Source organism: Thunnus thynnus, chromosome 17, assembly GCF_963924715.1.
Source record: "Thunnus thynnus chromosome 17, fThuThy2.1, whole genome shotgun sequence".
Classification (NCBI taxonomy): Eukaryota; Metazoa; Chordata; class Actinopteri; order Scombriformes; family Scombridae; genus Thunnus; species Thunnus thynnus.
The window spans coordinates 16,075,355-16,100,070 of NC_089533.1; the positions used below are offsets into that span (position 1 = coordinate 16,075,355).

Below are 24,716 nucleotides of genomic sequence, written 5' to 3' on the forward strand. Positions count from 1 at the left end.
TGTTGTGAATGCCTGACACCAGAACACTTTCACTCTATGTGTGTGAGATAGAGGCATATGATATCAGTCTGTTAGGTAAGGTTAAGATTAGGGAAAGACTGTCGTTACAACATGAATCCCATCAGTCTCCTGCATGAAAGTCTGATATGCCACATGCACATCCACCACCCCAACCCCCACAAACATCTGCCTCTCTACATGAAGGGCACACTACTTCCTGCACTGGCAGTGAAGATTGGATGGATTCAAATTGGGAGGTGAGAAATCATCCAATATGGATGAACTACTAGGCTGCTCTACCATCAATTAGCAAGATCAACGATTTAGCCTTAATTGATCATGTCTGATATAAAATAAACAGCAGGTTGTGAAGTGATTTACATTACCAGATGCAAAAGCTAGTCACAGCTTACTGTGTAAACCAAAATAATGAGGTGAATAATTTTATTTTATTACCTTTTTAAAAAGCACTAACTGCGCACTCATTGCATGCAAGAACATTGCAAAGTAGTTGCATAAACTGCAAAACAAAGAGGTAAAAAGTCATGTGTAACTCCAACATGGATGTCAGTGCACTCAAACAGTCTGTTGGTTTTGTGGTGAAATGTTGCAAAACACTGTGAGGCAATGTTTTACTGTTTCTCTGTCTACAACTATTAAAAAACACACAGGAGTCAGATTTCTTTTTAACTGCTTCATGCATCTGAGATTACATTCTTTTTATATTCTTCTTTGTGTTTTTTGTTACCCCACACACAAATATATGCAAGTCAAACAAAAGCATAGACAAACAGAGACATGGACACTGAGGTGAAAACACAAAAAGAAAATCAAAAAACACTTATGACATGAACAGGCATTTAAAAGAACATGTATACTAGATGTACACACACACACACACACAAACACTTCAATTTAAATTCATTCCCTTTTCTATCTCTGCCCACTTATGAACATACCACACCTGATCTCTACAAATTGTCATTGATTTCAGCCAGTTCAGACAAATTGCTTGGCATCCTGAGCAGCCCTCTCCACTGGCAGGTGATTCTTCCTGTGTGTGTCTGTCTGACATGAGTGGACTCAATGGGTCGACTGGAAGACCTCTCTGATGCCAGGACAGCACAGCAGGGGCTGCTGAAAACCTGAGTTCCTCTGCCAAACACCGTTCAACCAGAAAGGCTGATGAAGCTACAAAGTCGTGCAGCCAAAGTTTACATAACCTATCAGCATATGAAAAGATAGATGTGACAACTCAGCTGAAGCTTTTTATTATAAGTAAGATTTGACATTTCATCACATTTTAAGTCTATTCATGCGCTTCAAGGCTTTTTGACTCGTCACAGCAGAAATCATTAGGGAAGTGTTAAATGGTGTCTGGAGTTGAATGAGCTAGTTTTCTATTGGGTGTGCAGGCAGAGTGTGGGCTTGCAGTCATCACCTTCTGTGTAATATACCACAGCTCTGACTGAGCGGCTACAGCTGCGGCTTGGCCCGCTGCTCGCAGATATTCCAGCACCAGCCGTGGGTGATAGAGGATGCTCGAACTTCATAACCCCCACAGCGTCCTTTTCTTTGCAACTTGTGTGTGTATATGTACAGTATATGAGTATGTGTGCACCGCAGCTGTGCGAACAGCTGTCTGTAGTAACATGCTTCATCTGTGTCTGTACACACACACACACACACATCCTAAGATGAGCTCAGACGGCACCTCTCAAAAGTGTGTCCAACTTATGAGAGCCAGCGGCATTCTTATGGCTGTCATGGGAGCTCTTTGGGGAAACACTGTTTAACAAATAACCAAAGAATAATAAAAAATAATAAAATAAAAATAATCATATCTCAACAACATCTTTTCTCTTCCAGGCCTGATCGTGAAAAAGACATCAGTTAAGCCATGGTGACGAATTCAGGAGGGGATTGTGTGTGCGTCTGTGCAATGTGTACGTCACAAATGCATATATTTACATGCTTATAGTGGTTAATTTACAGCTTGTTTATGTGTGTTTGTGCATCCATGTGTATGTAATCATACTGCATTTATCCATGAAATGAGACGTTCAGGTTGTTAACAGTGGGAGTTGTTTGGATCATCTGAAGCTCAATGCGATTCAGCTTTCCTACACAATGTGAGGCCATTATCCTTCTACTCTTTTGATTTCATGGGGTTTCTATTCATGGTTGTCACTGACAGAGAGCTTGTGTGAAACATGGGGACAACTCAATCTGTGGACCAGCTTTTATTGTCATTTGGTCCACAGATGCTTGTTATTTGAGTCATGAGTCTTTACAGTTATGATCATAATAGTCTCTATGGTTGAAGAAGATTAAATGCCAGATCTTGTATAGATTAGATATTTGTAGGTGTAATGTCTCTGGTGTAAAACTCAACATAAAAACCACAATCCATCAAAGACACTTTACGAATGATGTAAACAGTTTCCTCCTGCACTTTACGTAAATGCATGTAAATCAATAATAAAATCATCAATCTTTCATGATCAGATCAATAACCAGAGCAGGAAGAGGGTTTCTCCAGAGGACATTAGATGGTTTTAGTCCTAATAGAATTCAACACTACTGAGAGAGGATCCATGGAGAATGTCAGTCAAAACCCAACGGGGGCACGGTAGATACGATGAGCCTTCCAATGGACTTGCAGTTATGAAACAGCCTGTAGATGATAAAAACAAAGCGGCCTCTTGGGTATTGCAGGCTGCATGGCCAACCCCACTGGCTTTACTAGCGCTAGGAGCCCAGGCTTGTCAAAACTGATCGGGTTCATGCAGATGAGATACAAATGGAGGACATATCCTGATTCCCCCACGGTGAATAAACATGGCACGATTGCTAAAGGATGGGAATGCGTGCCCTATATATATGTTCTAGCAGACGTGTTTACTTGTAATGAACCTTGTGTGCTGATATAACAGCTCACGGCAGGACTGGAGCATGTGCACAACAAACAGGGACGATCAAAGTCATTCTTGCTATTCTTGCAATGTATAAACCATTGTGAACCATGAGGCTATCAACAAAATCAAAGCAAGGGGGTTGGAAACCGTCTTGTCAACAGAGTGTGATGGAGAAATGAATTCTTTCTTTGCATATCTGAGACTTGCACCTCCTCCCCCATTCTCTCAATCCGCCATCTGACAAATCCAATTAGCATGACATGAACATTATGGTTCTGTGTACACACCACAACCAGGATCTTGGCAGGGAGTGGGTAGGATGGGCACTGGGGACATGAGCCAGACAGACATGGAGGCCTGGCATGAAGGTTCTCCACTCGGCCTGTAACCTGGCTCCAGCTGGAAGACCCAGTTCCTTGACAGGTTGGCAGCGCTAACTGCTCTCCTGCCCTCTGGACTATCATCAGTCTTCCAATATCAGTGTTCTCTCTTTTCTCATGCCACATTTTGAGCCCCCTACTTTCTCTTCAATCCTTCCTATCTCAAAGCCATGTGATATTCCTGTCTTTAGTTCAAATTGAATCTATTTCATAGTAATTTAGATTCTCCCACTTCACTGTGAGATTTCTCTATTTTTCACTCTCAGGTAGTCATGACATGATGATTAGTGTAGATACCTATTATAGTTTTGCATACCTAGATGGACACCCCAAAAATAATTTGCAATAACAACAAACAAACAAACAAACAACTGAGGAACCACATTTGCATGTTTGGTTGTCAGATTTTTTAAAGGGAATGGATCACAAACACTGAGATATTCTTTGTGGGGGGAAACATGCCATTGTGATCTAAAGCACTTAACCAAATTGCAGTTTGAAAAACTAAACACGCATTTTCTACCTTGTTGTGGGTGCGCACCAAACACAATCACAGAGTTAGTCAGACAGATGAAACCAAGCTCAAAACTTTTCTTTCCCAGAGCTGCACAGAGAAAACATAGTGTGGAGGTGTCTGGCAAGCTGTCAGTTTGTGCAGTCTCCTGGCCCATGCCAGTGTACGGATTTGCATTCGGCTCAAAGGAGGCCTGAAACATCAAAGCCTCTTTGAAGCACCACTTGATGCTGCACAATGGGACAGGTGAAGAAAAACAATACAACACAGCAATGCTCTGAACTACTGTACCCAGAATGCACCACAGTTCCTAAAATAAAAGTGGGACACATCAAATGCCATGATAGAAACAGCAAAACTTCATGATGTGCTTCAACAAAAGTAGAACAAAGGTTATTTTTCTACATTGTTTCTCTGATATTTTTGTATTTCCGCTCTGAGGACTTTTGTATAGTGTCTGTAAACACCGAGACAGATGATTGTGACAGTCAAAGGAAGGAGTTTCAATAAAATATGACAGGCTAAATAAAGAGCTGCGGGAATCTGTAGCGTATAATTCAGAAACTGATGTACAATTACTGTCAAAATGGTTTCTGACAATAACTGAGAAAGACTGCTTTAATTATATCTGCTCTAAGAAATCAGAATTTTACTTCTACATTTTCAAGTTTACTGGGCAATGTTACATATTATACAATCTCTGATAGGTTTACACCATTATTTAAGTTTTAAAGAGAAACTCTGAGCACATACCCTACAGATTCTCATAACTCTGAACCTGAGACTTTAATCTTTTAATCATCTGAAGGTAAATTGGAAAATGTGGCAATGGACATACTTGTCTACTATTGAAATTGTGCACAGTCACTGAAAAGTTCAGGGATTGCAGATATGCAGTATGTATGAAAGTAAAATTCAGAACAGCTACCAATATAAGAGAATTTACAAATGTATTTTTAATGGTTTGTACTTACTTTGTCAAGCAGATATTTCACACGACACATACTTATTCCCAAGGGACTCATTATCAGTATTGCTGTATTTGACAAAACTGCATATAGCCTACATGTCTAGAACAAGACATTGCATGACTGTTGATGATGCATGACTTTACCATTAATGAAACCACAGGCTGCAATGAACACCAGCCAAACACTGCGCACTCTCCTCCTTCTTTGACCTATCAAGCCATCATGCACACATATTGTCCAATTGCCTGAAACAGCTCCTGAATGTCTAGTCCAGTCTAATATCAATTCAAATTTACACACACAAACACAGGGTTATCTCACTTCTTGTTAGATATAACTATGACAACTGCGCCTGCTGGGTGCTGTTGTTGGCTTGGAAGGTTTGCGTGTTCTAACAGTCAAAATTCAGCCACTGATTGACCTTGAAAGGAAATGCCGAGTTAGGACACAGAAAAATGACTTTGTCAATCATGTGCAACTCTGAATTGCCCCTGCTTCTGCTTTTTGTGTATATATTAAGGAATAAAATGCCACTGCACGCAGGTAAACTGCAGCTGAATAAGGGATATGCACCAAACGCTAGGTGAATAAACTTTGAATAAACTTTGCAGCCTCTCCATAAATCAAGCCCTGACAGTGAGAAGATATTCAGCTGCAACACTTCATCATTCATTTTCAAGCTGATGTAAAAACTCACAGGCTTGAACTCCTTATACTCCCACTGATGTGTTTTGACTGGTATGGTAAGAAAAAAATCATTACAAACTATACCTCTTCAGGCCATCAACACCTGACACTTCTCAAGAATCACTCACCAGTCCTGCATGTATAGAAATGCAAACACACAAACATCCTCTCTCTCTGTCTCTACCTTGTCTCCTCTTTCTCTCTCCCAGAATCTAATGCTCTCCACTGAGGCTCTCATAGAAAAAACCTCTGCATTTCATAGCAATCAAACCGCGCTCCTGAGCAATTACTTTTGATTGCAGCCCAGTTGGCCTGGACGCTGTTTATCCGTGTTGGCATGGGAATTCGTCGGGCAAAACTCAGACAGCTGAGAGGGTGGGTATTTCTTTTTCATGTGCAATGCGCCTTTGCCAGTCTATATGCCTCCCCAAAGACATCTTCACGATGGCTCAATGCTCATTTTAATTAACACATAAGCCTGTTGATGTTAATTAAAAAGCAGACAGATGATTCCGCATCAGAAAAAGATCACATAGAGGGGAGAGCTGTGTATCGGAACGCACCGAGAGATGCAGTGGCAGTGCTTGGCACTAATTCAGATGAGATTTCCTGTAGCCCCCTTGAAACATACTGTATGCATTACAAGTGGGCGCATCAAACCAAGTGTATCAAACAGATTTTTGATGTTAGTTATTTTAGGGGGCGAATGCAGATTTGCCGAAATCTGAGGAATGTGTTTAAAGCTAAAAAAAACCCTATTAACAAGGGTACTCCAATAATGGTATTATCTGAAATACCCAGACACTGTGGTGTAGACTAAAATGTAAATGTAGTCTAACTGTGTTATCGTGCAGTCAGATCCGGTGCCACTTACTTCATGGGCTTGAACAGCGCTTGTCCATAGTTCTGGAAAGTCATGATCAACTTCAGCTGGGTGCCTCCTGATTTCATGGCTGGGAGAAAAACAAGTGAGATGATAGGTCACCATCTTAACTGCGTGAAGCATGAACACACATCACACACACACATTACCATAAACACACAAATGCGCTTACACGTTTGCACAGCTGTTTCATTATTTGCCAATTTGGAAAACACAATTTTGCGTGAATGCATAATAGAGCTATCCCATCTGCTGACCAATTTACCAGACACTGTACAATCAAAGTGCAATTGTGGCAGTTAGGAGCTGGGCTGTCAATGAAAGCAAGAAGTGGCATGAAAAAGCATCTGCTCATAACTGCGACTAGTTCTGCTTTGACGGAGAGCTGAACATGGAAATGGGAAGTGGACAGAGTGACTGTGCTTTGAGAAAGATGAGTGAGTGAAGTGTTTTAGCACATAACATCCACTGAAACTACAATTCAGCTGTGAATTACTTTATACATTTTGTTTTAGATGTAGAAATCTTATATTATTATTATTATTATTATTATTATTATTATATATAAGTTCTGAGTAATATTACTTTCTTGGATCAAATCACCAATGAACTGATCGCATCCATGTATGTATATGTGCACAGTCTACATAAAGACCACTTCCCCTCTCACTCCCACAAACCGACCTTGTGTACTCGGGAAGAGGAGCCAGGGCACATGTGTCTCTCACTATCAGTCACGATGTCTCCCAGAGGCTGATGGAGACTCTCTGTGAGCTCTCTGCCTGCATCCGTCTCAAACAAAGGGACCGCCAGCTCTGTCTAAATGCCTTGTGTTTCTGTCATAATGGACAGGCTTTCGGGGGATTTGCCCATTTATTACAGAGCATTAACTTGAGCATATTACACAACACCGTGCTTCTGCCTAACCCCAATATCAACATAAGCCCCCTGTAGTGGACCCACTTACTGACTGGCTTGCTGGCTGAGTAGCTGGTTGCGCACTACCCCCTGCACAGATCTGTCTTTTATGTTTATTGACTCTTTTTCTGTCTGAGCTCTCTCAGTGTGTTTCTCTGCTTTTTCCTCTTTTTTGTTTATATATGCCATCTCTTTATTTTCTCTGTTATGCTCTCTCTGTCTCAGTTTGTCTTACTCACTTGCAAGTCTCCTCATTTATTTCGGCTCATTTTCAAACACTTTTGGATTATATATACACAGTATATGAAGTGCAACCTACATAGCCTTGGGCCAGTGCCTTTTCTTCACCACAGAGGATGGACACTGAGTGAAATCAAAGCCAAAGAATACACTGAGAGCATTAGGCCTACACATGTACCAGATTTGCTGAAGCCAGGTCAAGTGGATAGTGCCCCTGAGTAATCTTTAAACTTGGTACAGCTATACAGCATGCCTAAAACCTCTGAGAGATTGCAAATGACTGAACTATGTTTTAATGCTGTGACCTTGAGCCCATAAGCCACAATCTTTGAGGAAGCGACCTCAATTCACTGCTCTATGCCGGTCGTTTATAAAATTTTGTTTCTAATCGAAAAGTACAAAAGCTAATCCCCCTGCGAAAAAGCCCAGCAAAGCTCGGCTGATTGTTTCTGTGGATTGTGTCTGTGCTGACATGCAATCAAACACGACTCACACAACAGTAAACTTCAACAAGACATTCTTTTGATTCTCCTAAAGGCCATCTGTCTTTGTATCAGCAAGCGAATGTATGTGCTTCTGTTGATCTGTCTCTTGCTCTGTTTCACCAGGATGCCACAAATTAATCTTATGTCCCCGTCTTCTTTTCTACACCTTCACATTCTCTGGTCTTTCAGAAAGGTCCAGGCCTCACCCGCCACCATCAGATCCTCCTTCCACACTGTGATGATAAATCCATCCTGCTCTCACCTGTGCCACTTCACGATACTGTGAGTATGATTTATGCGTCCCACTGTAGACTGAACAAAAGGCCACAGCCTGCCCCGAAAGAGAGACACAGAAAAGGGGAGAGAGGCGGCTAGCGACGGAAGTAATACTATGGAGAAAATGCTGAAGAGGGGAACTTTCTAATGTCTGTGTTTTGTAATTTTAGTGAGACAGATAAGTGCTAAGTGTGTGCGCCAATTAGGGGGCACAAAAGCTGCATGCTTCCAGGCACACAGAAAGCCTGCACTGCAGTTTCTGTTCTGCAGACAGACTATTTTTATCGTGTCTGGGCACAGATTGATGGTTTATACTTTATAAACAGAGTAGATACAGAACAGAACATGCACAAGCTACTAAAGTACAGTTAGAGATGTGTGGCATGAATGATTATGGGCAGTCTGGGGGTGATGGAGGGATAAACAACAATGAGACAGTGGAAAATGCTTCAGAAAGAAATATACTGAGTCTTTTTATAATCACTGATGCACAAAAACACAGATAAGATATCCAACATGCATCAGTGGAGGAGAACACTAGACTAAAATGCTAATCCTAACTATTTTATTTAGTTTGTGGTCACGATTATTAATTCTTTGTCTCCCTTTTTTTTTCCCACACTGAGACACTATCTCTTTCACAAAGGAGATTTAGCCAAGATTGCATCAATATTATGACCGGTTAAGTTTCATTGCACATTTGGATCATAACATTTTTTCACTTTTATTACCTTTTTTAGTGAGGAATTTCTCAAAGCAGCAGCTACAATGTAGTGTAATGTCTATCTCATATATACTGTCTCGCTCTAACTGTAGCTCCAAACAAAACTCACATACTTTTGCAAAGAATTTGCACATATTAATCATCTGGTAAAAGCAATGTATCTCATGTAGGAATGAAAGCGATGTTTAGACATTCAGACTATAGACATTCTTTTTCCATTTTTCTCGCCTTTAAGTTTCTCTGGTGATGTTAGGTGGCTAGGTTTTTCAGGTCTTTCTTTTCTACCATAAACTTCGTTCTCCGTCTTTACTTTACCTTTTGTGAGAACACAGTGCATGTTCTCTTTCAAAGGTTATGATTGCACAGATGAAATGGAAGTGCTGCATTGGGACTTTAAATATAAAAAACTTTCTGAATGTTCAATGAAATCACAGTTTCACAGAAACAAAAACCTTCACAATATACCACTATTGATAAAGTCATTTTGCAGCTGTACCACTTAATTAACCGACATGCCGGCCCAAACACACATACCACATGCTCTCTCACACATCGACATACACACACTATTTAATAAACATAGATTGTTAGGATCTATATCAAGCACCCAAGAGAAAAGCCAGCTGAACACAGGCTTATGAACTTGCACACTCAAGCAGAATTGCAGATAAAGGGCCAGATGTGTATGATTGTGGCTTCTCTTTTGGCCTCTCTCACACACATGCATGCACAGTCATATTGTACATAGAAGAACACCCATTTTTTGATTTATTGTACATTCAGACAAGTCACTTGCCACAAACCTCACACTATAGGGTTGAACCAATTTGGCTGTCTGAGGTTGACACACTAAAATGCACCCAGAATGTTTTTTTTTTTGTCAGGGGAAAAGCCTTATGTGAATAAATATGAAACAAAACAGACTGTTGTTACCACAGTAATGAATGAACATCATGTTGGTGCTGAACAACACAAACGGCCAATTAATAGAAGAGAAATTATCAATATTGGCACATTACTTCAACTCAGCCTTGCAGTATATACCACCAATCTCTACACTTCACTCTCACACCTTAGTATCACAGCTCTCCCTGACAGACTCACCCACGCTGGTGATCCTCTGTGTGACCAAGTCCTTCAGTAAGGCGTCCAGCACAGGATTGTGTCTGGAGTACAGCTCGTAGCGATTGATCCCGATGTGGAAACGTAACCAGTTGGGATAAGACTCTGCTGTCACCTCTGCCGTCGGAGAGAACTCTTCCTCCTCTTCGTTCCCCTCCTCGTTGTGCCTGAAAAGCAAGGAGAGGAGAGGACATTTAACAAGAAGTTGTGGTGCAAGCAGATTTCTGTTAAAATTATTTTTTGGCTGTGTAATAGATTCCTAGTTGTTGCAGGGTATGAACCTCTCCTAATATAACTCAGCTGTATCAGACTAATTGATGCTGAAGGAATTGGCACAAAACACTTAATAGATTTGTTAATATTACGAATACATGGTTACTGTAATGCAGCTTCACTGACTGAAGATCCAAGAATAGTAAAAAAATCTAGCAGGGTGATGAATCAGAAGTTCCCTGCCCAAACACATAAGAGGGAAGAAGATGGCATAATGAGACATGGATGCAGCAGAGAGATGACTGGACATTGCTATAGAGGCACAGAGGAAGTGGATGTAAGGACCTGTCTGCTATTAGATAGATAGATAGATAGATAGATAGATAGATAGATAGATAGAAAGGAGCAAACATGTAGCCTAGTATCACCAACTTTTTGTCACTTATGTGCATCCCCTCATCCTTGCATCACCAGTCAAATACTGTATATTTAAAGCAGTCTAACTGTTCATGGTCCCACTTGTAACCCTTTAAGTTTAACAGATTCCCTTCCCATCAGCTTACCATCCTTGGTTCCCTGTTGCTCTGGGATAAAACCTGATGTCAGTGTTGACGTTAAATAAAGTGTCAGCGTCCGTGAGAGAAGGAAGGTCAGTCTTGTATAGGTGATGCTCAAACAGAGCAGCCAGTCGGGAGACACCGTGGGCAGGGACGGTCCGACCCCCGCTCGCGTCTCCGATGAGCGGCTTGTGGTCCTCCGCCTTCCCCGCTGAAGGTCTCATCCGCCTGAAGGACTCCGCTCTGTCCCCGGCCGCTGTGATCTTTTCCAGGGAATGTGATGTCAGGTTGGAGCTCGGCTCGTTGCTGAAATCCTGCAGGATTCTCAGCGTGTGCTTGTTAGGCCAGCCCGCTTCAGCCGCCGACCTGGCGCGCTGCTTCCCCCAGCCCTGCGACTCACCGCCCGGGTGGTGAGCGCACTGGCAGCCGCCGTCCCCGCTGTCCGCTCCCGCCGCCCTCTTCTCCAGTTTTGGTAACAAGTCTATCATGATGTGCATGGTGCACGCTACCAAAAACACCATGAGTATCAACACTCTGAATTTACGAAACAATATCATCTTTATCATGTTTTTTTCTTTACACAGAGGAAGCTTTAAGCGCAGCGCACCTTACTGCACTGACATTGATGTCCAACAGTGTTATGCGATGACAAAGCAGCGACGTTAAGATTTCCTATGATCATTGCACACATAATGCGTGTGAGCCTATGTTAATAACTCCATGATGTGCTCAGTCTTTCTTTTTAATTTTTACAAAAGTCCCAATTCTTCATTCCCAGACAGATGGACAGACCGATGCATTGTGAGCACTGGACACTTCACTGGCAGCGACTCAAAAAGTGCTCTTCATTCATTGCGTTGTTGAATAGGATACAGTGTCAGGAGGACGGACCACTACATAAATCGTTAAGAGGTAACAGGAAGGAGGGGAGTCCTGTTAAAAGCACAGATATTCTTCCTTCTTTGTAATGCTGCCAGCACGGAGTTGAGATGTCAAATGTGTCATAACTGTCCTCTTGGGCGGATAAAAGTGACGAGAGATTGATATAGTCCACAAAAACACAGCCTTCCTAATATTTAGGATACATGAATAATCAAAAAGGGGGGTAAAAAAGCAAAATTCCATGAAAATAACAGGTGATCCGCTGCAAGATGCTTGGATGCTGTCCCGCTTCTTGACAGGAGCTGCTGCTTTTCTGCGAGCCTCGTTGAAGTCAAATCCGAGACTGGCTGGCAGGTGCAGGGATCCCGGTTGTCATTTGTCCTCTTAACACTGCCTTGTCTTCCTTCCAAGTGTTCATCCAGGGTGGGTGTGTTAAATATTATGATCGAAGCCCTCTGAGCCCAGCCTCGGTGGCGTCATGAGGAAGAGATTGGCTGCGTCTGTACATACAAGTACCACTGGAGTGACATGAAAGGCGAGCTTCAGTGAGGAAGAGCTGAGGCTGCAAGTCCCCTGTGCGCAGCCAGAGGGCGTTGGCACAACCCGAAACACTATGTTGCCCATATAATAGATTATCTGAAGGACAAGGTAGGTAATGTATACTGTGCGCCATTCTTTAAAGGTGCACAATAAGCCGCTGGTTTTCGGAGTGGGCTCGGAGGGCCCCTGATGCGTCCTTGAGGACGAGCCAAGGGGTCACCAGCAAAATGAAAATCCTTAAAATTCATTGGGAGTAACAGATGACAGTTATTCTCCAGTACAGAGAGACACAGTTTTATTAGTATCAGACACAAAAGTTCCCATCTGTGACTCTCAAACAGGGCAGGCCACAGAGAACTTGTTTTAAAGTAGTGATTTTTATGTTATGTGGTGTGCTTTGATTGTTGAATAATCTATTTATTAATTGATAATTTGTTAAAAATCGCCCTTCACTGTTTCGAAGAGCCTAAGAGGAGGTCATCAAGTATTGTGCTATTTTGTCCAAATCCTTATGTATTCAATTTATAGTGCATACAACAGATCATGATCATTGTTGATTAATTCTCTGTGGATCAACTAATAGATTAATCATCTAATCTTTTCTACATAAAATATGTAGCACAATACATCAAAACATACATAAAAATTCAAAAGTGTCTACCAAATGAACACACTTGCTGAGAATTAGTCAACTCTAAAGGTTTGACTGCTAGTTGGTAGAAAGACACATTCCAAATATGTACATTTTATCCATATCCTTGTTTTACATCCAGCAAAATAATATGGAGCTGGAGTTGTTTCTGGCCACCTGAACTTAAGTCAAACATTTAGTTATCTTCTACTGCGGCTCTGGTTTGGTCTCCACCAACTGCTGAGAAAAACATTTGGGTCTTTTGCTTTCCATAGATGCTTCAGTTTGTTCACCGGCCATTTATAGTACAGACATGTCTGTGCTTGTTTGCTTTGACTGTCTGTCTGCGGTTTTAGTTTGATGGTTTGATGACAGCCATGAAGATTGTGAACATAAAACATACAGTACATGCCTGTTAACTGTCAGTGGGTTTGGCACTACAGTGACTTTTACATTACAGAAATTTAAATGTATCTATATGACTTTGATTTATAATGTGGCACTCACTGTACATACTCCATACATCTGTGAGTGTGAGTGAGTGAATGGCTCCAAACTCTGCTGTCCTTTGCCACATTTCTTAAGATATTTACTACTTTCAAAACTTGATGAATTTAATTTGAATCAAAGGCTCTCATATCAGGTTATTTATCAAACATTAATCCTCTTCTATGTACGTTCTGCAGTCAAAACACACCTACTGTACCTGCCTTCTCAGAGGCTATTTCTCTTATTCACTGATAAAATGAAACACACCTTTTATTTAAACTGCAGGGGGACAAAACACTCGCAGCAATTACTGCAGCCTGCACTTACAGCTGGGCTGGATTAGATTTCTCAGAGACTTCACAGGATTAAATGAATAACATTTTAAGTGCCATGGAGTTCCCTCAGGCTGCCAAATGCAGGCCTTCAAAAAAAAAAAAAAAAAAAAACACACTCAGAAAATCAATTTAATAATTTTGTCACATCATACACAATGTTAAATGGGAAGCAAAAAAAACACAATGCACATATGGCTGAAATGTCTTCATCTCAGTAGAATTACACAAAGTAATAAAATGAACAAATTATACATATTCCTTTGGCTTGTGTGTGTGTACTGTGCAAGCAGACTCAATTGGAAGAGCTTCACTTGGCTTCTGCCCCTCCTCCCAGAGGCACTGAGTTCATGCCACTGCCAGATTTGTGCATCTAAATAAAACAGGATCTTAAAGCTAACAAGCAAACAAATTGTTCTCCCAAAGGCGAGCCTGATGTCCCAATTCATCTCATGCTCCAAACAAAACAAATTGGCACGCGCAGACATGTTAGAATCCACTGATACTAAAAAAGTATTCCACATGTCGCTCTACATGAATTATATAATTTGCTTCAGCTCAAAGAGAAATGAAGGGTTAACCACATATATGAGATTTTGTACATTTTATTGTAGGAGAAGCCTGAGCCAGTAAGCATGATACAGTTGCTTTTGGCAATGTGCATTGCCAGTGAGTGCAGACCTACTCTACATCCGCCGATGAAGCATTTTTGCAATTGTTTGCTAGAAGCTATTTCAGTTGTCTGCTCTCAAAACCGGTGATTTTCCCCACTGTCTAGAACTTTTTACTAGAATTCTATATTTTTCTGATGTTAAATAAAATGCATCGTGAAAGAAAGGCTTTACTTTGACCTATTTTTGCAAATGGTGACTGTCAAAATAAAAATAAAAAAATATCCAAATTGGTTGATTATAAAGGAATATTGTGATTCATACAAGCAAAGCAATGAATAGCACTTGTGGAGAAGAAAATTGAGAGATGCCATTTTCTTCTAAATAAATATGGAATTATGATGGTAAGGTAACAAAAAGTAATACAAAGCCAACAAAAATTGGCAAGGGCTCGTTAATATCATTTTCAGTGACAGTATCTGACAATATTGCGGAGAAATGTTACATATAAAATTGCTCTAGAATGAATCATCACTATTTTGACATTTTATAAAACATGAGAAATTAAAATATCAGGTTAGTCTTTTTGCGTCTAGGAAGATCAAGTGTGGTGACTCTGTATGGGCTCCTATTTATGGATTCTTGAACAACTTACTGATATTAAATTAATTGTTCAAACAGTACCCAAGCAACAGTTTACAAATGTAACTTCTGGCAAATATGTTGTTGTAGTTATCATCTGCCAGTTATCTGATCAGCTAACAAGCCACAAACTGCTCCAGAAGAATAAAAACACAGTTTTTCTAAAAGAAGATTAACTTTCTGTATTTATTTTGCAATGATTTCATTTACATGGAGAAATGACGAATTAGCCATCGAACAGAATAAACATTTTCTGTAGGTATATAGCACAGCTTACAGCCGCATTTGGCCCATTGTGACATTAATCTTTACAGGTAAAGAATCAACCTTAACTGCTGTAATAATCCGATAATGGCAGATATAAGAATATACTACTGCAGAAAAGGTATTTTGTTACTATCTTTGCACGGTGACTACGCATACTGATTTCACCGATATAGTTGTCAAATAGTGCGACATATTTGATAAATTAGATTCACATTTAGTTTTTACACAGCTTGTTTTGTAGTTAATAATAGTTAAAGTAATATTTTTAATATGATTGTAATCAAACCCAGTCAACAGTGCTTCAAGGTTACACATACAATATTTCGTGGTTTCGGAGAATCTTTCCTGGGGCGATTCCTCTGCATCAAATTCACTCCCCTCCCTGCTGCAAGGGTTTAGTAACCTTCGACCCATAGAAGTAAAAGTGACAGAAGATGGAGTAGTTCAGCTCCATGGGGAACCAAAGTCATTCCGCATTTCATACCTGAAGCTGGTCTTATACCATTTTGATTAGTCTTGGGTATTCAAAAATGACTCACCTTGTGTTTAAAATAAGATGGGAAGGGTTGAGAGAGTGAAAGAGATGAGCTAGAAGTGAGGATTAAAAAAAAAAAAAATCAATGCATACTCCAGATTCTGATTTGGTTTGGACCATTGGAATCCACTGAGTAATATTTTTGTGTCTGTCTGTGTGTCTGAATGTTTGACCTGAGGGCTTGTCTGTTCCTCAGGTAGGAAGCAGACTTTGCAAAGTTCAACTTGAACTCCCAGACCTCACTAATGTCAAAGTATTCTGCAAGAGTCAAGGTTATATAACAACCTAGACAATGTATTTCTGAGTCAAATTAATGAAACATTCACAATATCTCTTTGGGGAGCAATAATAAAAAATGTATATATCAGTTTTTATAGCTGTGCTCCATAAAAGGCCATACACTCAGTCACATCAAACCCTGTTATGCAGTTTTATGAGCCTGATGATTTGTTAACAGCTAATTTCAAGCTGAGGGGTAAGTGGTTGTGCAAATGTCACAAGAGTAGAAGTTATAATTGGAGAATAATGTGACCGAGTAATGGCAATAAAAATGCTATTTTGGCAAATGGCTTGTCACTTGGCACTGCTGGCATGGCATAAAAGAAAGGATGATGTGGCTCAGCGAGTAGGGATGGAGAAGGAGAGAGAGAGAGAGAAAACGAGTGTGAGGAAGGGTGTTGAGTAATGACACATTTGTTCACTTGACTGAAAACAAGCTGAAAATGGACTTCTTTGGGGACACGTGAGGGACATTATGTGAAGAGGGCCCATTATTGGCTGTAGGTGTGTGTACTTTAGGTGATCCACATTCTAACTCAGTGAAATTTGTTTTTGCTCAAACCTGATTATAATCATAACTATTTCCCCCCCCTCGTTATTTTTTCTGATCCTTAAAATTACTCGTTTTGCTCCATGTGGAAACCTTGGTAGTAGAAACAGCTCTAGTGTGTTGCGACTTAAATTTGTGACTTTAAATTTGATTTTATTACATGCTTTGAGTTTCAATTACTGTGCAATAGCATCAAATGAAACATGCTGAATACATTCATTTTAAGGGCCATACTCCTTTTAATGTTTAATATGAATTTCATATGCTGGAGTATCAATCCAGAACATGAACTATATTAGTCTTTCATCTGGACTCTCTGCCAATCACAGCAAGACACAGAGTTAGAATAATGAGACTACTGGTGTCATGCTCAGCAGTGCAGTGGTCCTGCTGTGTTGATCTCTTTATCTCATAGACTCAAAAAGTAAATTGAGCTCTGGGATTTTAAATTAGTAGGATGTGACCTTGGAAGTTAAGGTACACAAAGAATGGTTGTATGTGCATTGTATGATTTGGTGTGTGTGAATGGACTAAATCTAAAAGAGATGTGACAGGCACAATGACAGTGTCACAGCAGCCATTCAACTGTTCATCATTCACTGCCAAAGTAGGTGTCATCTCGTACTCACCCAAGGACCCACTTCATACCATTATCAAAGCAGGTAATAAATGTCTGCCATTCTCTTTTACTCTGAGGTGACTTTATCAATATCAAATGAGCTCAGTTTTCAAGATGATGGATGAAGAAAAAGTTGTAATTTTATATGCCAATATATTTATGACAGTACTGATTATTTATGTGGAGCTTACTTGACTTCTGTTTGTCTGAGTTTCTTTCCACCGTCTGAAAATGTAGACGTAATGTGAGCGTTAATGTGTGTGTGTCTGTTAGCTGTGAGATTATTTGATGTTCCCATGCCTGCGCCAAGGACATGCTGGTCACCCAAATGAGACAGTTCTTTGTATTTTCTTCACAACTTCTTGTGAAGGTACAAGTATAGCATACTCAACACTATAATTTTATTTGGACACACAAGATGAATCTAAGGTATTGACTTGGCAGCATAAGAAGTTCTCCTCTGTTGCAGCCTCTGTTTGTGATTTAGGCTGATGCCATCAAAATGCCTGAAGGAGTTTTCTTCACTGAGATACTCACCTTTAAAGACCGTTCAAGAGGTTACACAGCCGTTGACAAACATATTGGCTATTGCACTTATAGCACCTGGGACCTTTCATTAACTGGACAGTTAGACTTACTAATACCTTGCACACCCAAAACACTAAGGACATTTTCAAGTCTGTGTTGTTTAGCTCAGTTGAATTGGACTCTGCTTCATTTTCCCCATTGGTATGATTTGAATGGGCACATCTGAGCAATCGTACTCAGGTGTGGACCAAAACAACTGTCCTGAGACCCTTTGAGGAAGCGGTCTCAGTTCAGTTCCAAACAAATTCTGGAGTGGTTTCTTTGTGGAGGGAACGTGATCTGACCTTGATCTGGTCCAACTACTAGGTGTACTCTGCAAGTTTGAGCTATATGGCGCCCGTAGCCAGGTGCACTTTGCATACTGGGATGAACGAAATCAACAGTTGTTAGCAGCTAACTGGAGAGTAAATTGACATCCGACCTGGACTAGCAACAAAGTACGTTGTATTGAAGATTTAGACATTTAGGACCTTTGGGACCCTCTTCCTGTGTTTTTGCTCTTGCCCCAGGCACAACTAAGCAGTGAGTGGAGTGACGTTCTCACAAGGCTTTTAGTGATGCATTTTGGTTCGCTTGGATGTTACCAACTCATCCAGTGATTTGGACCAGAGCAAACGAACTTAAGATTTGAAAACACCTTTAGATGAATGTAGTTATTGGAGAAACTAATAAATCACACTGTAGTGAGTAACTTATAATAAGTGTAAGTCAGTGTTAATAATCTTGGCTTTTAGGAAGCTGATAAGCTTGTTCAGAGAAGGTTCTCTGCAAGACTATAAAGTGTTAAATTTGTGTTCTTCTCTTCCTGCTGTTGTGGATATTAGTCAGACTTAAACTGTTAAGAGCAACTATAACATTACAGTGTTTGTTAACTTGCCATACCATAATGATAGCCAGAAATTTTAAAAATTAGCACACTGCCCAAGAGCTTACTGATGAGTGCTTGAAACCATCTGTTGATGGCTAATTATCAACAAAAGCATCATCTGTCCTCCATTGACATCAGATGTCCTGGAGGAAGAGCAGAATAATGACTGAGTGGGCCATGCTTCCTCTGATTGGTTCGAAACTGCAGGATTTGCTCTCTAGTGTGGCGGGGAGACTAGAGATAAGCCTGTCTCAATCCACCCAACTGTGTGTCAAGGGTTAGATTTTATCCTCCCTGGTTCTTCAGATTTACATGTTTTAGCATGTGTGTGTTCACGTGTGCATGCGTATGTGTATGTGTGTGTGTGTGTGTGTATGTGTGTGTGTGTGTGGTATTGGTCTCTCACAACAAAGGGCTGGCGAGTTTCTACATAGCAGACAACCTGTGCCCTCAATTAAGTAGTTTGCAAACGAACAATGAACACGGGGTGAAAAGAATATGCTTTCAATTTCCATTTGACTTATTGGTCATTATGCTTATCACAGGAACCAATTTTAATGACTTTGGACTTGAGGACATAAAGGAGAAAGTGATTTATTATTGTTGCACCTCCAGCTCCTCGTTCACAATGCATACTGTTAACATGAAAATAACAATTGCTGAAGATCACATTCAGTGGCTCAGAAGGTTAAATTAACACCTTGTCCGAATCTATGACAACAATGTCCTAACAGTGAGAGAGGACAGGCCTGTGACCATTCATTGTAGCAGAACAGAATCTTATATTTCAGCAAGGTTATTGGTAAGCTGGGCTGTTGTGGTAATATGCTGTCATATTAGCTTTCTGGATGTCAGAATGTGATGCCTCAGAGGGAGATCATGGATTGTATCTCCTCCAGCAGGGCTGAAGCTGGATCACTGCTCAACCAAACAAAAGTAATGCGCATGAGTGAATAATGATGATATTGTTAGTGAGGTGTCAGTTCCTATAATACATGTTTTGGATATTGCCTTTAGCTTCCAAAACAAAAAGTCTTAGTCGCAGTATTTGTGCTTCAGTTTTGGGCTTTGGGAATAAAATCCAGTACATAAAATAAAATGATGGATTGCTCCCAATGGCCAATAAGCAGATCAATGTCAAATCAATGGTCATGTGAGATACGGGTAGTTAATAGATCAGTGCAGGATACAGTGTGCACTCCCAGAGATTCTGGGCATGGTCTAATCAAATCAATAAGGTCATATACATAAAATAGCTGTGCTAATTTCAAGACACAGGGCCAGAGGAACTAAAATACTGCGATGCATGGTGTTTCCCAACATATATAGGAATATTACATTTAAGGAAAATCAAAATGGACAAACAATGTTCCCTATAGTATCAAAGTGCGGGGCAGAACAAGTAGCATACTGATGGTTTTGCTATCACACAGATTTATCAGTTATGAAGATAAAATAATCTTTGTCCTGAGGCTGCTGTCAAAAGAATGAAGATCAAGCCAAGATCTGGTCATTAAATTTTGGTGTTTCTTGTCTACAAGGGGTAAAGGCGGTGGTGGTGCCACAGACAGAGGGTCACCAAAAACATTAGAATTCATCCAATGTTCACCGAAAATGATCAGAAAAATCGAGCAATTAGCTTCAACTGACTTTGTCAGAGACCAAAAAGTTGGCAAAGGCTTGTTGGTCAAGCTCTTTAGACAGTACAGTTACTAAAATAAATGGGGAATAATCTGCATAAACCATGGATATCCTCAACATATTCTACAGAAATCTGGCTAGTATTTCTGAGATATCTTTCTCTGGACAAAAGTGTTGTCCAGATGGAACCAACCAACTGACTGATTGACAAACCAATTAACAGTGCCATTCAATGCTGCTTGTGGGCTCTGTTAAAGCAGCATATTGGATGTACATGTTATGCTACACTCTGTATGCTAGTGGCATGGCTCTAAGGATGGCAATGTCAGTCATGGAAAACATTTTATCTGCTAAGCATCAGCATGTTAGCATTGTCATTGTGAGCATGAGCATGTTAGCGTTTAGCTCAAAGCTTACTTACTTATGCATAGTTCTCAGGGTCTTTTAACACACGAGGCTCTCCACCACGGAAGAATAAGAAGAAGCTATAGAGTCTTGTTTTTGGTTCATTTGTACCTTATGCTCTGCCTCATGTTGGGATGAGATGACCTGGAGATGATCTTACCTGCAGTACCAGGTTAGCATGACATATTGTAGGTCATCAGAGGGCCAAACCACGGAATGAGTGGTTTGATGATGTGGCAACCCTCTCTGCTGATTTAACTGTGCTTGCAGGATATGTCTGCAACAGGGTAGCCACTGGGCCTCACTTCCTCCTCTTGGCTCTGGCTGATTTAACAGGCTGTTTGTTACACAAGAGTTTGGCATGGCTCTACTCCTGCTGCTGTATCCCTCATGGGCCACATCCTGTTCCTGCTCTGCTCCCACTTGCTTGTTGACACATAGGTCATTGCAGGGCGTTGGCTATGTTTTCAAACATGTAGACATAAAAAGACATGGCAGACACAGAAATATAAGAAATCATGCACACACACGCATAGAGCTCAGCTTGTCAAATGAGCTACAGGCAGACATTTTTCTTTTCATTACAGTGCCAGTGTGTGTGTGTGATAATGGCTCTCCTGCTTGTGGGATAAGTTGTGTTTGGCCATGACTTTTCATCCTGAAAGCCCATAATTAGACTGCACCGGATGCTGCCAAGGAAGGATGAGGTTAAGGAGTGGGAGTGTGTGGCCTGTTTGCTTGGTGGTTTTCACAAGCACGATGAGGAGCGTTGAGCCTTAATTATAGGAGTGGCGTCCCCGCTGGACCTCGATGATAGATTTCCTGTGATTAGAGGAAATGATCGGTATCGATTGTAAGAGCAGAGGAAGAGTCATGTTTAATTGCATTAGAATAATATAATTGCCTATTGATGGCTGAGGTGAGTCTAGTTGCTGATGATGAGGCTACACTGTGTCAGGTGTAAAACTTGTTTATGCCACAGTGCTCTTAAAGTTATTTAACGCTATGATGGCACCAGTACATTTGAGAGATTTTCGTTGTTTGTGTAAAGTCTTACCCGGTTATTCTCAGAGTCTTTGCTGACATATACATTATAGAATGTATGAACAATTCCTCCTTGTGTGCCCAGTTTATAACAGCTGCACCTCCATTTCTCATCCCACACAACCTTTCTCCACACATCAGGCTAACTTTCTCCAGGTTTTCCAATACGAACCAATTAAGCTTGAGTTGGAGTATGATCGATATATTTCCTGGTGACCTTTGGGTCACCTCAGGCAATTGTCGATATGTATTTGAGGTTGTGATGTCAGGGCTGGTTCTGCAGTTCCCCTTGCACCATCAGTCCATCGATTTTCCACCTTCCTCTGGAGAAATATAAACAAAACCTTATGCTAACTCGTACAAAATATACATGTTCTGCTGACTCTGCTGTTGCTCACAATATTTATCATCCCACACCAAATCAATTTTGCACTGAACACCTGAATCACTACTTCTACCTCATACTTAATAAAAAGAAAAGCAATAGAGGACAATAGGATGAAAAACAATAAAACCCATAATATCTCTTGGGGGATGTTATGATACTGCACCTGTAAATTACATTCGTATGTAATTCATCAGAAATAATAGAGCGGGCATTTTTGGGAGCTCTCAGACAAGGCCACAGTTACAGATGTGGTTTTTCATATGTGATTTGTGCTGTCACCGCAGGCTTGTTTGTCTGCCTGTTTCACTCTCTCTCTCATGTTTGGGTCCTCCTCTCACTGGTTGTGTTTCAAGCGAATCCAGACAGCCTTGATCTTCCGCCAGGGACAGTGTGCTACAGGGCAGGCTAGGCCGCAGAAAGTTACCCTGCTCCCAGGTCACTGTGGTCTGGAAGCCAACATGGGATCACTGAGTAAACAAGTGGTTTTTGTCAGGGGGTGGCTCAGGACAGCAGATACAAGGGCGTGTGTTTGTGTGGGTATATATGCGTGTGCATGTGCCAGAAAGTCTTAAAAGTTTGGATGGGCCCGTAGCGTGCTGTCTCCTGGAGCTTTTTAGAAAATGTTGATTGCTTTATGTCTCAACTGGGGACGCATGTTTGTGTTACATGTTAGAATGAAATATTCATTACTGGAGAGAGTCTTCAGGCCTGTATGCTCTGAGGGTGGGAGTTCTGTTTAAACACATCTCATCAATATAATGTTTCAGCATTGCCACTGACAGGCATTAGTGTACTGTCAGAAGAAATTACTGTATTAAACTATCCTTCATGCATACTCATGCTTGTATATTACAATGAACAATAGACAAAATGAGCTTGATATCACCAAATTAACATGCAATGCAAACAGACAGAATGATTTTGATATAATCAGCTTAAGTATGACACTGCCAACTTGCTGTATGTTGCTGTATGATGGTTTATTTGCATAATGAGTGTACTCAATCAAAGGTAATCTTTTCAGATTATGCCAATCTGTTTTTTAAAACATGTTGAAGATCATGACATGCATCATCGTGACATGTGTCTTGCTCTTAAAAACTCCAACATACACCTTTTGTGTTATATATTATCAATATGTGGCATGACAGCTTTCTTTTTCAAAGGTGTTGCTGATGTGTTGTGTTGTGTTGTGATCTGTGTGGTGTATACTGTCTATCACAATAAGCTGAAATCCCATTACATTTTAATTTTGTGTTGCTTATATAAACATCCCGTAATAATAATAATAATAATAATAATAATAACAATAATAATGATAATGATAATGATAATGATAATGATAATGATAATAATAATAATAATAATAATAATAATAATAATAAAACTTTATCCACATAGCACATTTCAAACAGAAAGATGCAATATAATGTGCTTTACAGAACATGAACAAAATAAAAATGATGCAAGAAATAGGACCCATAAAAACATAATACACAGTATTAAAAAGAGACTACTATGACAGATTTAGAAACAAATAAAAATAGTAAATAAAACTACAATTAATACTGTAGGTGAGGTTTCTTGAGGAATAAAAAAAGATGAGTTTCAAGTCTGTAGACTTGTTAAAGCTTCTTTGAACTAATTCTTACAGAAAAATAGAAACTACTTCATGGAAAGTAAGTGAAGAGAAATATGGAGAGAAAATGTGCCCTCCGTATCCCTCAAAAGTAATAAAATAAGTCAATGGTTTTTTTAAAAAAAAAAAACTTTATGGAGGGTTTGCACTGGAAAAGGTATTTTATTACAATCCACTTTTTTCCACTTTTGAAGTTCTATTATTGATACTTTTATTGATGTTTTTACTTGATTTTCAGCTTTAAAAAAAAAAAAAATTAAAATTAATACATTATTGCATAAAAAAGTAGAATTGAACCAACAAGGTCAGTCTAGGATGGATTTTCTGATATTATTTGCATAATCAGACAAAGGGCTTTATTTAAACCACCACCGATCCCACTCTTGACATTTAGTCTTCTATACAGTAAATATCAGGGCCTGACTGACGTTTACCTTTCTCCCACAGCCCGTGTCCCATATCAACTTTCACTTGTCTTATCGTAGGTCTACATTAGATTACATGTCTCATAGGACCACAGCAACAATTTAAGCAAATGTATAATGTCCTTCCGTGCTAATCCACCCTCACCAGTTTACGGTGATGTTCTGCCAATTCTGCACTTTCCAAAGTCTGGAATACATTTCCTCTTTAAAAGAGAATGAAAACAGATTATTTTTCCTGAGCCGGCAATACACGGTTTTATACTGTGCCACAGGTATGCCTGATGTCTGTGACCACAAAACATTAAAAGTTCAGTTGCTGCGCATTTTATTTCTCGCTCCTTGCACCTGTAATTGTGCATTGCAGAAAAACAAAACCAATTTTTTTTGTGGACATGTGTGGACTGCTGCACAGTACACTACAAATTGTGTGACCAAATAAAGTGTGGAGATTTG

The 24,716-nt window shown here is 40.1% G+C and overlaps 1 protein-coding gene across 1 annotated transcript in view; it reads right to left on the bottom strand.

Annotated features, from left to right (window-relative positions):
* The window catches only part of fam20ca (FAM20C golgi associated secretory pathway kinase a), a 37,647-nt gene extending 25,340 nt beyond the window's left edge, over positions 1-12,307 (bottom strand). Inside the window, exons 1-3 of the mRNA XM_067570501.1 lie at positions 10,895-12,307; positions 10,101-10,285; positions 6,345-6,423 (exon numbers count right to left, since the gene is read on the bottom strand). Coding sequence (XP_067426602.1) covers positions 6,345-6,423; positions 10,101-10,285; positions 10,895-11,454 — 824 coding nt within the window. The 5' untranslated portion in view covers positions 11,455-12,307. The remainder of the gene's footprint in view (positions 1-6,344; positions 6,424-10,100; positions 10,286-10,894) is intronic.
* Between the last annotated feature and the right edge of the window lie 12,409 nt (positions 12,308-24,716).